Source organism: Aptenodytes patagonicus, chromosome 6 (genome assembly GCF_965638725.1).
Source record: "Aptenodytes patagonicus chromosome 6, bAptPat1.pri.cur, whole genome shotgun sequence".
Lineage (NCBI taxonomy): Eukaryota > Metazoa > Chordata > Aves > Sphenisciformes > Spheniscidae > Aptenodytes > Aptenodytes patagonicus.
In genome coordinates, this window is record NC_134954.1 from 37,247,824 (window position 1) to 37,265,700 (window position 17,877).

At 39.3% G+C, this 17,877-nt stretch overlaps 1 protein-coding gene across 6 annotated transcripts in view; it reads left to right on the plus strand.

The window, feature by feature from the left end:
- KANSL1L (KAT8 regulatory NSL complex subunit 1 like) overlaps positions 1 to 17,877 on the plus strand; it is a 66,693-nt gene that overhangs the window by 24,503 nt on the left and 24,313 nt on the right. For 5 of the 6 annotated variants that reach the window (XR_012995654.1, XM_076342121.1, XM_076342118.1 and 2 more), the window contains exons 4-6: positions 3,173 to 3,370; positions 6,143 to 6,264; positions 10,620 to 10,821. Coding sequence is in view for 5 of the 6 variants with exons in the window: in XM_076342121.1 (XP_076198236.1) it covers positions 3,173 to 3,370; positions 6,143 to 6,264; positions 10,620 to 10,821 (522 nt within the window). In the remaining variant the exon portion in view is untranslated. The remainder of the gene's footprint in view (positions 1 to 3,172; positions 3,371 to 6,142; positions 6,265 to 10,619; positions 10,822 to 17,877) is intronic. The other variant, XM_076342122.1, reaches the window with a different exon arrangement.

Here is a 17,877-nt window from a genome sequence, read left to right on the forward strand (position 1 = left end):
TTTCCCAGGTCATTCTCATGTGCAAGAAGCCAAAAGCTGTGATAATTCTGGTGGTGTGATAGTGCGGGTTTTAGAGGAGGTATCTTTGACTCTCCATTGAGGAGCTTCATGTAGGTTGTCTGATCTATGCTGGGGCCAGATAAGCACAGATGGAGAGGAGCCAGAAGATGCTTTAGACTTTATGTGGCTGAATGTGAGACTTAAAGGGAGTTGAAAAGGAGAGGGAAATCGCCCCAGAGAGTATTTCCCTCTGATCACATAAAGAAAAATTATTCCCTCTTCTCCTTTCACCCTCAAAGCCCTTCTTTTCATATCCAGCTTTGTCTCTCCCGCTCACAACTTTTCCCCAGTCAGGTTTTTCTTTAAAAAATAATTGAAGAGCCTTTGTTTGAGGGTCTGTCCTGCCTCTGTGCCCACGGAATTGAAAGGAGATTTTGTATTTTGGTGAAGGGTGAGAATGCCCATAATTTAGTGTTATCCTAAATACCAGGTATATGCACACTGTTATACCCAAAAGCTATCAGTCTTTAGGGTGGCATAGGTCTCATGAGCCGCAGAACACAGAGAAATAAATAACAGAGAAATGAGAGAAAGAACATTCTTTTAGTCATGCATTTTCTTCACATTAGGTGGTATGTTGGCTTGGAGCCTAGTCATCTTCCTGGTGGAGATCTTTAGTGACATTCATTTGCAGACTTCATGCCCCTTTTACCAGCTGTGATACTCACTATTTTGCATTGTGTCCCATAGTGAAGGTAGACACGTATTTTCTTTGGCTGTGATTTTTTTGTATACGTGTTTGTAGTACACCAGTGCAGCAGCTATGGAAGGACACGTGGGCTGATAGAGGAGCTCCTTGTTTTCATTTAGTGGCTGCAGAGTAGTTACACAATATCATTAGAATTTGTATGCTGTGTTTAATGGTTTCAGAGTGTTTTTGGTGTGTTTTGAGTGGAGAAAAAAAAGTGATTTATAGCCAGTGAACGATGATTCCAAGCAAAATGCCGCTCCTCTAACACTATAATGCAATAGGAAGGGAGAGGGTTAATTTGTGGGCAGTTTCCTGCCCTACTACATTGTGTCTTCTCCATCTCTGTGCACACAGAAGTGGCAGCTCTGGGTCTTTGAGAGTCCTTCCATTTAAAAAATGTATATCTGCAAAACAAAACAATTCCATTTAAGGGTGGGGGAGAGGAGGTAGTTCATTGCCAAAACCTACCGGTTACCCTTTTTGGTTACCCTTTTCATACAGTCTGTCAATTTTCTCCTTCCTTTTCTGCTTTCCTCTTTCCGTGCTTGTCAACAGGATTCTGCAACTTAAAAAATAAAATTTGGGGGAGGGAGTGGCCCCCCCTCTTTTCACCACTTTTCCTATGTGTCTTCCTATTCCTCTGACTTCAGAATTTGTGTTTTAGACTTTTATGGGTTATTTTTTTTGCTCTCTCTGTGGTCATGACCTATGATTCTTTTACTAAAAAGATTTAAAGATTCTAAATTCTAAAAGAGTCTAAAGCTATTGAGCTAGCTTGTCCTTCTGTTGTGGCACATAGAAATTAGTTCTATACTTGAATTTCCTTGAACGTACTGCCTACTTTGTAACTGCTGTTGGTCTACAGATTGTAGTATGATACTGTCTGGATTCGTTTCCATCTGCTGTAAATGGAAAAGCACAGATGATGGGCTACTACCTGTTAATGAATGTCGAAAATCTAGTGTTGACTTGATGGAAACTCAGAATCTCTGCCTCTTCTAGGCACTAAAGCAAGTTTTCAAGGACCTACGTTTGTTTTTAGAGAGTATTTTTGTTCTCAGCTTTGAATTTATAACTCAAACAGGGGAATAAGTTAGAGACTCAATGAGAACAGGGCAATTTCATGTTTTCTCCTAGGCTCCTCTTTGAAGTCTCTTTGAGACTTGCTTTCATGTTTTAGGGCAAGTTGCTGCTGAGGCAGGACTTAAGGTGTGAGTAAAACTGCAGGATCCTTAATTTTCCATAGCCACAACCTAGGTGAAGTCTGTCTTGCTAAAAGAAATAATATAGGAGTTCCTTGTGTTCACGTGATAACAATCTTCCATTGCTTTTTAGTGGAATATTCTCACTAGAAAGAAAAATTTGAGGTAGTGTAATTGAATGGTCCCATTCTTTCAATATCTGCTTGATATTTGAGTAACAGTCAGTACTTAAAAGCAAGCAAGTTCTTTCCCTTTCTCTTTGGAAAAAGCCTGCAGAGGTTTGATAGCCTTTTCTGAGTATTAAATTTATTTGCTCAAGATAATGACAAATTAAGGGACTACTTGAGGAACTGTTTTTGACTGTTACAAAGTTATTTTTGCTTATTACTTTGTTTAACGTTTTAAGTTGTTACAACAAATCAACTGAGATGTTACCTAGGATTGTATTTGACACTTTTATTTTTCTAATCTGTCATGAGGAAAACACAATGGGGGTATTCTTTTCCTAGTTCCGTTTATGAAACTCTTGTTATTTCCCTACCATATAAAGTTATGACATGCTAGACGATAGACCACGTCTGATACCACATTTGTGCAGATTGTCTTGAAAAGCAATGAGATTGCTAGAATATTTGGGATCGTTACCTCTGTAATTATGAAACTCTAAAAATGCTCACCTTAAGAAAAATCAATTATTAAATTGTAAAAGGCTTTTGTTTTGAATTGTATCCATCTCTGCTACATAAAAAATAACAACCTTGATGTTTTGCTTAGAACATGGATAGGAATAAGAAAAATAGAGCACTTCAAAATGCCTACATGAAATTTATTGGCTGCAAAGACTATAACCAACTTCAAACCAAAGGGCGGTTGTTTCTTAGAGAAAGACCTCTTCTTAAATCAGCGGGAAAATGATCATATAACTGCTCTAATAAGTATGAATTTCTGATTTGAATTTTGGCACAGATGTTTAAGTAGTGGTATAACACTAGAGTGATTGCTGTTATAAGGAGTAGCATAATTGGTGCAGCTTTTCATTAATGAAAATACCTACTATTTCTGTATTTTAGCTGTTAAGTGTATTTAAAATGTAGTTTAAGTGCTCCAAAGAGATGCTGGGAGGATTTAAGGGGGATGTGCCAGGTTTGACTGCCCCTTAAAAATTATTTAGGAGGGTTAATCCGTTGTCAACCAACTGTGTTCAATTGCTGTTGTCTAGGGGATGGTGATCTTAGAAGAATTCCCATTTCCAAAAGACATTTTGAAGAAGCAAATACAATTGACAGACCAAGGAGCTTTATTAAACGCCACAGGGAATTCGCAAGCTGCCGTTGAGAGACAGGATTCTTTGCCGGAGCATGACTTTGAAATGTCACCCAGCAGTCCTACCCTGCTTTTACGAAACATAGAAAAACAGGTAAAGTAAAATAAGAACTGAACGGTCAATGGAGCCAACTTCAGAAATAGGGCAGGTTCCCTGGTGATGGCTTCCAAAAAGGAAGATATTTCACAGCCCCGAGAGCGGGTGCTGATGAATTGAAGGGCTTAAATAACTACATCGTACACCAAGTTTACAAATTAACCTTTTATTTCTGACGTGTCTGTGTTACCGCTTTTTTTCCATCAAAGTGGCCACATAACCACTTCTAATAGCTATCCACAAACCTGCCTCTCCTTTATAGTTAGGTTCAATGTGGAGTTGCCATAGATTGTTTCAGGAAATACTTACACGAGATGAAAGAGTACAGCTGAAGATGGAGGTATGTTGCACTTGAAACAAAAAAAAAAAAAGCCCCAACACAATATAATTGTTGGTCTGCCTTTTCAAGCATCATAGGACTCCAGTTAGGAGCTGAGGAATTCCAGGTACTTAACAGGCATAGCGTAGGCGTAGCTGTGAGCGGAGTTTCGGTTCATGGTGTTCAAAACAGTCATTTCCAAGGTTAATTCCAGGAAATACGATACAGACTCCAGCAGGGTTTTCTTTTGCTAGAAAGTACATAAAGAATGTGGTAGGATCACATTGCTGAAGGAGATACAGGAAATTTGTTTTCAAGATAAATTCATGCAGGTAGCGTAAAGCAAACCTGACAAAGGCAGTATGGTGCATTAATATGTTGCTCTGCTGCTGTACATAAATTCTTGGTTATACACACATTTTTTAAATGGGGTAAAAGTAGCTTTAGGTACTAAAGCCTGTTCCTGAATCTCTGTGCCAATTTTTCTTATTTGATAGTCATACTTTCCTGTTCTTAAAATGCTTCCCCTGTTTGATAGATCTTATCCGCAACAGACAGGAGTGAGGAAGCAATGAAACAGGAAATTTATGTGTGCAGTGCTGGCAATTGCACAAGGTAAACCAAAGAGCATTTTTAGAATGTGGTGAATGTCCCCTATTTAAGTGATTACTTGGAGAATTAAATGCACTTTTCAGTAAGACATTTGACAGTTAAAGTAATAGTAGCGTGTTTCCTGGTCCCTAAGTAGCTACAGAGGTCCAAGAACTTTGATGATATGAAAATTACTTGGAAGTAAAGGTGTTCTTCATTTAACACATCTCACAGATTACATCAGATTTCTTCCCTTTACACCACGAAAAGCTTTGAGGTTTGATTTGCTTTTTGACTATCAGTTCTGTAAATCAACCTTAACTCTGAAGGTCTGAGTTTCTTCTTGTTCAGTGTCAGGCGTAGTGATGCTGTAGGCTGAAGTACATCCACAGATATTCCCACAGAATTCTTCAGTCCTATGTTAAAGTATTTCTTTGTTAAAAATAAATAATTTTACTTGTGAACAAAAGAAATTCATCAAGAATACAAAGTGACTGAGCCTGGCAATTTTTATTATTACTGTTTTCAAGTCCTTTTCATAGCTATGCAATGTTTTAAAAACATATATGTTTTTCCTTGTGTTTTGGGAGTCTGCTGCTGTTTTGGTGCTTTTATATTCAGTAGACTTTGCTCCTTACAGATTGAATTCTGTTGAGATTTTTAAATCAATCTGCTAAATATTTTACTGGCATCTTGTTTGCTTTGTCCAGACCTTTTATAATTGACTTGCTATTTCTGTGCTTTAATATCCATCCCTGAATATTTTATTCTGACATGAAATTTTTACCTGACTGTATCACTTAAACATTAACAGGAAAGACGTGAGTTGTAATAAAATGGGAAATAATTTTTTCTGCCTCTTTCTGCATAAATGGTAGTGCCTCAAAACGTAAAGCAAACTTACTGCGTAATCTTCAGCAATTCTTGTTTTAAGCAATCTTAGTCCTGAATGAAAATCCTACAAAATAATTTAAAAGTTTAAAAAAAATTGTATGCCATTTCAGATACATTTCATTTGTTTAGTGTGCAGCACACAGTTTCCTCTAAGAAAACTATGTTTGTTGTCAGAATAGCCTTTAAGGTTTGACATTTAAAACAAAAAAATCATTGTGAAACATTATCTGGAGTCAGCCCACAATTCATTGCTTTATAAAGGGTAATTATTAGTCTTAACAAATTAGCTACATTTGTTTTGGGGCAGTTCTGAAAGTGCAGGTTTTGGTGGGGTGTGCACTTCTTGTTGCTATTTTTGAGGATACCAGAAGATTTTTAGCCATTCTGTCTGTAGTTACAATAGTCCTCATGTAGTTACACTTCCTTTTGTAAAAACACTTTTGTCAAACTACAGTGAGCACTGAAGAGGATTCTTTTAACAAGAAAAATACTTCGAGTGAACAAAATATACAATGAGTAGACAGCAGACCTTTTTTTTCCCCTGGTGAAATGCTTGTTGAATGGCCAGTTAGCAGCTCTAGGCTGCTAACAGCTGTTGTAACATCAGCTGTGAATTATTCTGGTTTCTCTTACCTTTTTAAAAACCTCTGTTTAAAATACTAAAATCACTAATGTGTAATCACTTCTTACTCAAATGTATAAACGATGTCCTTGGCTGGTCGTTCAGGGTTGTGTTGGTTTTATGTGTTTGCTTTGTTGTTTTTGGGGTTTTTTGTATAGTTGAACATAATTGTGAAAGAAAAAAGATGCCACTCGATTATTCACAAGAAAACACTAAATTTGATTATTCCATGATGTACGCAATTGGAATCCTAAGTAGGAAAACAATAAAAAAACCAGGACCTTTGAGCTGTTGAGTCTGTATAAAAGACTGACTACCTTTTTTTTTCTTTTCTTCCCCCCAGAGTGCGCAACTGAGTGAAATCATCAGCAGCCTAATTGCTCCCCTCAATCTGTCTCCAGCTTCTTCATCTCTTTCATCCAAGACCTGTAGGCACAGACAGCTGGTCAATGGCATCTCCTTCAGGTAGGTGATAGTACGGTAGCATTTTTTTTTAAATAACTTTTGGTAAAGTTATGTAGATGGAACTGATAATCATTACGGTAGTAAATCAGGAAAAGAGAGCTGCTTTCTGCAAGCTTCAAGAGAAGTCAAGTCTTGCTTGTAATGCTGAAAGTAGTAGGGTTTTGTATTGTTCTTAAAGACATCATAAAATTATGCAGTCAATGTAAGTACATTTAAGTACTGGGAAGATGAATATATCTGTGAAGTAGTGAAAGGATACGGTAAATAACACAACTTCTGAAATTTCAGACTGACATTCTGTTACCATGAATGCAACTTTATTTCTGAAAAAGCGACGAACTAGACTTTACTAGATTAGTAGAATACTTAAGCAATGTTACTTGTGCCTCAGCATGGGTCAATGTTAATTTTTAAGCACATCAGTCTTCAATATAGCACCAAATTTATCTTTGCCAGCTACTTTTTCAGGAATTTAGAGATAATATTTTTCCATTTGTGGTCTCTTGTTCTGGATGGATATACCTTCTAGGATGACTGTAGCAGCTCAAAATTAATATTGTAGAAAAATGTTTCTCAGTACTACTCCTCCATATTTCTTAGTAATTCCATCTTTTATTCAAAGATTTTAAAATATAGTACAGGCTGTAATCAGTATTAGTCTCATAACAGCATTAAGGTAATTGACTACAGTCCTGTCTTACAAAAGAGCTAGGTATGTAGGATAGTTCTCCTGAGATACTGGTAATGTGATTTTTGAGGATGGAGGGATTGCTGTTATTCATGGGTCTTCGTTAAGATCAGGTGGATGAAGAAAGTGTTCCCTACTAGAGCTGGGGGGTTTATGGCAGTCTCTGCAATAGAACGTAATTCCCTGGCTCCGGGCTCCAAGAAGAGCTGGCCACACCATCTGTTTCAGCAGCTTTGCTGCAGAGGCTGTAGCCTCCCACAAACAGATTATAATGAGCAGCTTGGATGGGCAGCTTCTTTAACTGCTGTGTGTTCCAAAGCGGTTATGTGACTGTGCCCTAAATTTAAGGATGAAGGGGTCCTGTCATGTAGCATTCATGCTCCTGACGTGTCAGTTGTTTACAAATAACGTAGGGGAAAATCAGAAGATTCCTCTGTGTTTTGGAATAAAAATACCACTGAAATAGGTGTTGCTAATAGAGATGGGTATGTGGAAGACGAGAGTAATTTAGGCTGTTAGAAGGCTGTGTCTTGAATCTGTGACTTTTTCACGAAACAGATGAGGAAGGGCTCTTGCTTTTAAAAAAGTTTTTGGGAGTGTATGAAGTTGACTTCATGATGAGGGACTCTAATGATGTAACTTCAAACCACTTCTCTTCTGACTTATCAGACACTGTCCAAAATCAGTCCTCTTTCCATTTTATGAGCAACACAGTTGTTTGCTCACAGAGCACTCTCTCTAAGGCTGGTTGTTTTCTACTTGTGACCTAGAAAAGCCCAAAGAATAATGGGAAGACTTTGAAGATTTTCTCAGTGCTGTAGCTCTAAACTGGAGTTGGTGAGTTAGGTGTTGGAAGGGTATCTGAGAGACTTGAGACCTTTCTAGATGTCATCTTAAAAATCAGTTAAATAGTTAATTTTAATTTTTTGCTTCTTGTGAAGTGTTTTGAAATCTGCAAATAAATACTGTTCATTAAAGATGGTAATTAAGCACTATATAGAGTGGTTATCATGAGAATCCTTCAGGGAAATTCACTGCCTCCTACTTCTTGGTTTTTCGAGTGTGTTTCAGTTTTTTGTTGTACTTTGTTATTGTAGTAGTTTTGTGTGCAATTGAGACAGTTATATACTACAGTTAACTTCATTTCTTGGCTGCTTCTCCCCTCACTCTTTCTGGAGCTCACTCTGACTGTATTAAGTACTTGAGAAAGTAGAAATCAAAATCAAATGGAAAGTAAGGTGATTTTTTTGTTTTTGAAGAGGAAAAAAAAAGGGATGATAATTTTTACTTAAGTAAATTCTAGAAAGTAGTTGCAGGCTCTTGATGTGAAAGATACAATAGTCTATGTTTAAAGTAGGTCTAAGCGTGAGGTGCTTTGAGGTTGGTAATCATGGGGTTGCAGTACGGTTAGTTACTTGGGCTATACCCAGTGGAAGTGGTGGTGCATGTACCGTTCCCAGTTGATGAAATGTGGGTAACCTTGAATTGCCATTTGTCAAGGTCTAATTTCATTAGTGGCTTCCTTTTTCTGTGTAGCTTTTCTTTGCTCAGTTGAATCTAGATGCCAAGATTAGCTAGATGCATTGAAGGTAAATGTTCATAGAAGCAGTTCCCTAAGCTAGTGATAACCACTTTTTTATCAGGAGAGAGGAATGAAGAAGTTCATTACTTCGGTACAAATAGTGTCTGTCTGATGGCTTGCTGTGCATGTGTGTATCTGTGAGTAAGGTCTCTGCTCTTTAGGTAGGCTACAGTGCAAGAAAGGCCAACCTATGAGCTTTGAAATGAGTGTTTCAGCAAATTCGTGAATTTTACATCTGGTGATGGTTCATCTCCGCTCTTCTGTAGAATCACAGTTTGAAATACACCTGACCTAACATCAAAATAAATGAGTAACTCAAACCTTGACTGGGAAGCCTATTTACACAAGTGGCAGGAAAACCATACTGCTGTGTACTGGAGCTCTAAGCCACAGAGCTAAAATCTCTGCTTCATCTGAAAACGGAGCTGTGCATTACTGCAAGGCACAAGAGGGTAAATAGGGCAGCTGGCAGAGGCTGAAGAGAGATTGTCAAAGACCAGGGCAAACCACCAGAACAAAGGCGGGAATCACAGAAGTTGAAGAGCCAGACAGGAGCTTTTTGTTCTAATTTACCTGTCCAAGTTGTCTTTCATGTAAAAGGGAGGTATGTGGAAGTCTAGAAGTTGGGCTTGGCACCATCTGACTTCGAGGCAGATAATTACAGAGAAAATGTTTTTGAGAATTCAGAGAGAGTATTTTAAGAAAATTTTTGCGTGGACTTTAAACATTGTCTTTCTTTCTCAAGCCTTAAAAATTTGGTGTTAGCATTAAGAATGTCGTGCTTGAGTATTTTGAGGCTTTTTGTTGGCACTTACTAATATGTTCCTTTAAATACATTGTATCATCCCTCTTAATTAGCACATTTTTTTTCATAGAGTCTGTGTTGCTTATTGGGATTGTTCTGATGTGTCAGAAGGACAGCTCAAATTTGTGCCCATAAGGCTTTATTACCACGCCAGCACAGCATGGGATGGTGTTTAATCACACTTTCATAACAAGCACTTCTATTTAGTAAAATGTACTGTTAGAAGAACACTACATGTCAAAAAAGATTGATAAATGGCCTTGTAATAAATTCATTTTCACGTTTTATTGTGTGTTGTAACTTTGCTAATAAGGCCCTGTGTTGTCACATAACTTTTGTGATTGCATACTGTATTACTAAGGACACGAGCACAGCAAGTGTGCATGTAGGTAAGGTTGCGGAGGGATGATGCTATAACACTGAGGGGGATTTGAAAGGGATAGACTTGGGGAAATGCAGGTAAGATTGAGATTTAATGTTAAAATGAAGTTTTCCATGTGTCCATGTAGACCCTGTCACACTGTGACTGGAGCTGAGCTTGCATTCTTCCAAATCATCTGGGTCTAACCAGCTTCTAGGTCTTAAAGACAGACAAACAGACTAGGCTTTCCCTCCTCCCCAAGAGCTTCCCCCAGGCTGGGCTTGGGCTCTTTTGGAGAGCTCTATTGGCACGTCCCTGGAAATGAAGTTTAATGGCCTTGTGTTAGTTAAACTAAGTGTGCAGAGTTCCTAATTTTGATACAAATGCTTCACAGTGAGTTGCAGCCCCTACACTGAATGGACTCTGGTTTGTAAAGCTTTACTTAAGTTTCAGTTCTTGAGCAAAACTAGAAAAACTCAAAAGTAGTAGGGCAGGACTCTAGGTCTCCTTTGTGTTAGCATGACTGCTGTCTTGAATGGAATGTAAGTTTGTAGGGAAATATTGATTGTAACTTAAAACTCAGGTGTTAGAAGTGTTAGAAAGAGAGTTCTTGAATTTGGAAAACCCAAAAACCATTACATGCTTTTGAGGGCTTAACTTCATTTTGACATTTGTTTCCGTGAGCAGAAAAGTGAACAAGAACGATAAACTTCCTTTTGTGACTTAACATACAATTACTCAAAAAGCAAACAAAGCACATACATGGTTTCCTGAAACGGTCGTCTGAAACATTTTAGTGTTTATAAAATTCTCTTAGAATTACATAGCTAATACTAATCGGTGTATGAAATCTTGGTCTGTGCATGTGGAGCATATTTAACTTTTTGTATTTCCTCCTCCATTAATCATGAAATTGCAGAGCTTCAGACAACAGGGAGGTATCCTCTTCGAGCAGCTGGTTGCTTGATCATCAGCACATCAAGAAAAGAAGAAGAGACAGGACAAGACTAAGATCTCTCTCCGTGGCTAATGTGAGCACATCTGCCCGAACAAGGCCACTTCATAGTTTCCAGAAGAGGAAACTCTACAGAATGCATGGCGCCTGTTACTGGAATCAGCAGGTAGGCCATCACCTCTCTCTTCAGGAGACAAAACCAAAAAGTCCAGCTGCTAGAGTCTGCATGTGTCTTGTCTGGTATGTCAGAAGAATAGTGCATGCTGTGCTGGTTATTTGTTACATTCAGGGAGCATATAGCGTATGTGGCAGGAGTACTAGCTGTGTCAGCAGGAGCTCAGGGTTAATGAGTTGAACGTAAAAATTAAAGATCGCTCAGAATCCTGCATATCAAATGAGTTTGTTGTATGGCTATTTTTAAAGCCTTTGTACAGTCTAAGAGACAACTCAAGAGCTTCCTTGGGAGGCTTGACTGCTGAGGAAACATGCTACAGTGTAAATCAGCTGCCTGCTTGTTTTCAGAATATTTGTTTTAGCTACAAGAAAGTTTACACAGCTGGTGGCACATTATTTTCTCGGAAATTAAATTGCAATATCTTAATCTTGTTTCCGTTTTTGCTGTTCCTGATTAGTTATATTGCCTTTTTCATGACACTTTATGAATGCTTTAAAACTCTTAAAATTTTCTGTATTACAAAGGAATTAATATTTTAAAATGGAAAAAAAAAACATCGTCTGTTGTGCAGGGCAAGGCATATCTGTTCACGTCTGATATTAATGGCATATTGCTGGTAAGAATATATAATGAGTTTAGCTGTGGTGCTTAAAGCAACAGCCTAATTTGGGAGCAGAGATGGTATGAACTCATTCGTTAGAGCAGTGTTAATCCCAAGCAGTTTTAATTTCTTGATCTTACTTTGCCTTTTGAAAGTATGTTATATTGAGAGAAATCTCCATGTCTCCTTGGCTAACTGTCTAGGATTTACTAAGCGTACCAGTGGTCTGGGGAGAAATTTCCCCTGCAAGGATGTTGTGTGTAAGTGTGCTGATTCAGCATCCTCTGCAAAATTGCAAAAGCGTCCTAGTTTTAGCAAGGTATTTTATTGAAAAAACTGTCCGGTTTCTTATTAGCTTGACTTCCCAGCTTCCTGGCAGTGGGGCTTAAAGACTTGGCAGCCTGCCTGGAGGATTGATGGTGGGGGACAGGGGTGGAGGGTTACAGTTTGGGAGCTCTACCTCCTAGACACTTAGGCTTTTCATCTTCTTTGCATTAACCAAGGAGACTGTTGCTGACTTGGGCTTCCTTGTTTCCCATTCAGTCCAATCTGTGCCCTGATAAAAAGGTTGGAGGCCTCATTCCCTGACTGATGCCTCCAATACCACAAGTGCTTCTTGCAGCTGTGGAGATTGCTCCTCAGTAAGAGACTCCAGGACTTCCCCTTCCTTCTACTTAAACATGAGGCATTTCCACTCCAGATGCAACTTCCAAATAACAGGCTCCTCTAGAAGCCTGCATCTTGCAGGCTCAGGTATCTCATATTTCTACGAGCACTGGCTATGTCTCTTGTCTTTTGAAAACTGGGCCAGAGTTAGTGCAGTTCAGAGAATAACAGTAGGAGCTTGTGAACAGAAACTTCATTTCTGCAGCCTGGCAGCAGGAGTTCAAAGCAGAGTTTACATTTTTATCTTCAACCAGCCATAGAGCTGAGCTGCTTTGCATGCTCAATAGTTTACCTTGACTTGTAGACTAAAAAGATAAATTTGTAGTTTACCTTTGATTGTAGACTGCAATCAAAAAGTGCATTTTTTAAGTTGCTAGTTAAGGCTCCAGTTGGAGCTGGTGCAGCTGTGTGTCTGCTCCATGCTCTTGACATTTTTAGTGCTTGGTTACCATATACTAACCCAGCTCCAGTGTCTCTGTACCGAAAGTGCAGAGATGTCCCAAAGACAGTGTGGTAAAAACCCCTGTAGGGAATACTGTTTATGCTTACTGCAGCTCTTGGCTCAAAAACCTGTGTTTAGACTCTGCTTTCTAATGTCCTCTCCATGGGGAAGTTAACCAAGAGGCCATGTGGAGAACTGCATCATATGCTACAGATAGATTCTGCTCATGTTCCTGGAGAAAATAAGAGGTGGTGGCAGCAATCAAGCTGTCAGCTTCAGACTTCATGTAAGTGCCAAAGTCAAAGTTTTCAAAATTAAGGTAAAGCAGTGAACAAAGCCTCTTACACAGTGTTGGTTAAAACCAGAATATCAGGGATCCTGCTGGGAAAGTAAGTGATAAAGTTGGACTGGACATTTCCAGCACGTTCTGACAATCAAACCTTAAATGGGTATCAAGTCTCTGAATTAAGAGCCATCATCAGTGTATCATTTCATTCAAGAAATCTTATTCTAACAGGCCCTGTCACTTTCTTAGTCCTGCACTTGCTACACTTGGTGACCCAGCTGTTGATAAGATTGCTTAACCTGTAATGGAAGAACACTGGCTATCAGCCCAGGCTGACTCCTGGATTAGGCAGATCTCTAAGGGTAAGGATGCAAAATGGGGGATAGCCTCTGGGATTGATACCTAGTTTTCTTTAAAAATGCATTTATATTCCCAATAGTAATCCAGCAAATTTCCTCTGGCCTTTCATAGAAAAAGGAGTTACTTCTTAGCAGCATGGAAAATAGTTGGATTTTTAATATAATGTTACTGTGCCATCTCTAGCAAGTGCTTCTCCCATATTTCTTCATAATTACATAGCCCCTGGTACCATGGTCTGTGAGGACCCCCATTTCTTTAAGGTCACTGGCCTGAGAGCAAGCTGGAGCTAGGGAAGACTTGCTGCCACCTCCCTGCAGCAGATGTGGAGTTAACAGAGACCAGCTTGCCAAGGTCTGAGGAGAAGATTGAATCTTCTGAACATCGCAGCTCCTGCGCCAGCTTCCTCATGGTGCCTGGTTCAAGCAGCCAGCGAGTGAGCACCTGGCAGTGCTGATGGGCGATGCTGCGCTGCAGAGTAATCTAAGCAGACGATGACTAAAGAATTCTGACCAGAGAATCACAGCAAAATGCAGGCTTCCCATGTGTAGGAGATTAAGAAATGCTCAGATAACTTTGAGGAATTTGGGTTTTTTGGGATGACTGGAATGCGCACATTCCTTTGTGCATGGAATGGCATTCAGAGTGTTGTCCTTCACATCTCTTCAGATTCTTTTGGGAAGCTCATCCCCCCCCTTCGCCCCCAACATCCATGTTAGGAAAAGCAAAGTATGAAACTGTGAACTGCTATCCCATCTGTCAGTTCATAAGGTCGCTGGGAAGACAGCCACATTTTCTCTCTTCTCTACTGCCATGCCACATACATTTACAATGCTGTCAAAAGTTTGAGTATTCAGTGACCTAGTAGCCTCCCAGTGCCTGTTGAGAGATGCCCTGTATTGTCCTCTGCTTTGCTGTATTTCTTTTCTGAAGAGAAGTACACCTTCCCCTTCTCTGGTATTTAAATAATGGTTACACAGAGTAGTGTCTAAAAGAAAACATAGAACTCTATGAAATTCTAGAAGACCTGCCAGATCTACAAGATAGTTAGACTGCAGTGGGGATAAATAAAACAGGATGCAGGGTGTTTGGTTTATCTGTCACCATCCAATATCCTCAGGAACTTGAAACATCCTTTGGGGCCAAATCCACTTGTCCCCTAATTCAGAATGACTAAGTACCACAGATGATCTGTGAGTCATCTTTTGGCCATGGAATCTGTTTTGTATCTTTCTTCTTTCATTATCTAAATAGCTTGGTAAGAGCTTAGGCCATTTCTTGATTGTGAGTCAGTGCACAAGCCACTCAAAATAATCCGCATGCACAATAAACCCTGGGATTGCAGTCTGTGCTTCAGTCTAGAGGACGTGATTGTAGTGGTGCATTTCTTCAGCGTGATTTTTGAATGAATATTAAAACTTGTATGCAGGATAGCACAAAGGAGTAGACTGCAGGCATGGTCTAGTAGGAGGACATGTGCTTGTGGGCAGGGTTGGAAGTCTGAGAGTGCTTCATTCAAAACGCTGGATCTGCCGCTCGTTTGCATTGTTAGAGCTGGCAACTCAAACAACCTCTGGGTCATTGTCTTCTCCTATAAAATGCACATAATGTAGTTTTAACACTAAGAAAGAAGGCAAAGAGTATCAAAACATTAAAACCAAGAAAGTCTGTAAGTAGCAGATTGGTGTCAGGACTTTAAGACATGAGCTCCAATTGAATCATTTCCCAGTGGTTGTTGCATTTATAACTGCTTCCCCCCAACCCTAATTCTCCAAAGTCTAATGCCTGGGTGCTCCTGCAAATGCTTTTCCTACAATGAGGACCTATAGTATCTCTGGCTATTTTTTACCTAAACTTGAAGGAACTGAATTATGGGTGAGAGATCAAAAGTTCTATTAAGTTTGTTTAAAAGCAGACAAGTGGTGTTACCAGTCAGATACTCTGAGAGAGGTCTTTGCTTAGCTGACATGTCCTGATGTTTTCTTTTCTAGTATTTTATCTGTGTGGCTTGTTGCAGGTTTTTTTAGTAACAAGGAATTTGTTTTGGTGGTACATTTTGTTAGTTTCTCTTTTAACATCCTAACTAATGACATTAGTTTCACTTCTTTTTGTCAAGTCATGCTTCAACAAGAGATGTCATTGAGGCAAGGTAGTGTTTTAATCTATTAAAACTTTATACAGCTATTAATAAAGGTAAGAGGCAATAGAGGAGCGAGATCTGAGTACTATAAATTTTGGTCCTATCCATTTCTTTGCAGGGTTGTAGAGCACAGTGGGGTTTTTTAACCTGAAAATTCTCATTGTATTTGTATCTCCACCTGCTGGAGGAAGAGGTGGTTGTGTGGACTGAGGCACATGGAGAAGACTAGAATTCAAATTTGCAAAGGTGCCAACACCCTGAAAGTTGGGAATTGAGGTGCAAAAGCTTACATTTTAGATACCACAAGCAAACAATTGGTATAATGTTGCTAGCTCTTGTACTTGAGTATTGCCACATTTTTTTCCTCTTCAGACTCAAATGCAAGTTAAGTGAGAGCAGAAGAATATCTGCTTTCATTTAGTGGTTTAAAAAAAAAAAAAAAAAGAAAAAAGGGAAAAAAGAAAAGCGAGTGCTTCTTCAGAAGGCTCTGAAACAGACGGGAACAAAGTATTTAAATTCTAGGGTTTGGGTTTCTTATTTTAATCTAGTTCTCATGCCAGTGCTATGATTTTTGTGTCCTGCTGCTTTCCCAGTGCATGCTTAAGGGCCCATGATACTTTTTGTCGATGTCACTTGATAAATACATATGGGTCTTTCACCAAGTCTTGTTAATTTTCAGTTTTTAGGGAAAAGTATATAGATATACTTTTATAATTTGTATTATACCCAGCATGCAGAGCCTTTATTTGACTTGCTAAATGTCTGCTATCTGCAAGTGGTCTGTAGCTAGGAGGAAAGGAGAATAAGTGACAGGGTGAAGGGGGTGTGTGCAGTCAAGGTGCTTAATCAGAATATTGCATATAGTGTAGAAGTTGTACGCTGTTTTCTGCCAGGTGATATGTTTGTCTAGGGACAAATATTTTAACACCTGCTTCCTAGAATACAATCCCATTTCCTCTACCATATTGTTCCGTGGAGTGGTTTATTTGTGTTTAAGGAGATACAGGTGAATTCTTTGTGACTGTTACCAATTACGGCTTTCTCTAGCTCCCTTGGTCTGTAAATATAAAGAAACAGCACTGTCTACAGCAGTAACTATCAAGCATATTATTCAGTAGCCAGCTAGAAGTTTTGCCTTTCACATAGTGAAGTAGTCATTTCCCCTTAGTTGCACTGAGAGGAGTCTACTGGTTGTCATCCCACTCCTTCGTATCCCTAGATATTGGCTCTGCCACCTGCTTCTGCATAGCTTCCTGGCATTGCTGACTTCTAAAAAGCTATGAATACAGGGAACGTTGTTGTGTTGCCAAGTCTCCTGCAAACTGGTTTCAAGAAGAGGATGCATCCTGCTTCAATGAAAATGGTGCAGTATCTCTGTGGATATGTCAGTCTTCTGATCTGGGGAGGAGAACCTCTTGGTTATGGTTTACCAAGTTTGTAAGTGAAAATAATAGTTGATAAAATTACTATTTTAACACTGGAAGTTAAAAAATAAGGTCTTCTATTAGTTAAAAATCAGCAAAACTTGAATGGGAACAAAAGAAGTATTCTATGCATTCAGCTATTCTGAGTGTGTGACAAGACTGTTGTCTACTGGGGAGGAAAGAAGGGAGAACATCTTTAGCTTTGCGATACGGTGATACTGCCAGTGGAACTAAATCCATCCTTTGTGAGGTTTATGGCAAGCCAGTCAGCCCGTGAATTCTTCTTTTCCAGAATGAAAAACCTGAAGTGTGCTTTTCACAGTCCTGCACCTTTAGCTTATTATGACATTTCTGTAGTGTTTTATTGATCGCATCTACGCTGAATTTCTACACGGCATTTTTGAAAAGATGTCCCTGGGGGTTAACGTGTCTTTCCTTCTTTTGCTTTAACTGGTCAAAGATTAAGCACTAACCTTGATTTTTGAATTGATTTGCTAGTTGAACAAAAGGTCTTTGTTTCAGGATGTGAGGACAGCATACGTTTCCCACAGAGCAGGTGAAAGTCCATCTCCCATTGGCTTATAACAGGATTAAAGAAACTAAACTCTATGTATACTTATGAGAGGTGGGTGGTCTCCAAGAGCAGTAGAAGCTACCGTTCCTTTTATGACACTGACCAAAAATCTGAATTTGAGACAAGCTGGATGCTGAGTAAGTTGTTGTTAGTGTTTTATGAAAGTCTCAGTTCTGTTCATGGAAAAACTGGTCTCTGCCACAGGATCTGCCACTTTATCCTTGTTGACAGCTTCAGAGGGGCCAGAGGCAGACGAATTAATTTACATCCCAGGGCAGCTTGCTTCGCTGTACCTGACCTGAGTACAGATTGCAGGCTAGTGCATGGGAAAGGTCCGTCCATTTGACATCTATAGAAACTTCATCCGGAAGGAAGGGTCTGTCAAGTAGTACGTATCGTCAGCACCATCTGTTATGCACCTTCCCATGTAGGGATGTCTTAGATGCTATGCCCACCTTCTCCTCCACTACCTCTTGATAAGAGAGAAGGTCTTTGGGGCTTTCAGATTAACCTTCCACTATCCATGTGTTGTACGTTTCCTAAAAGCACTCGGCAGT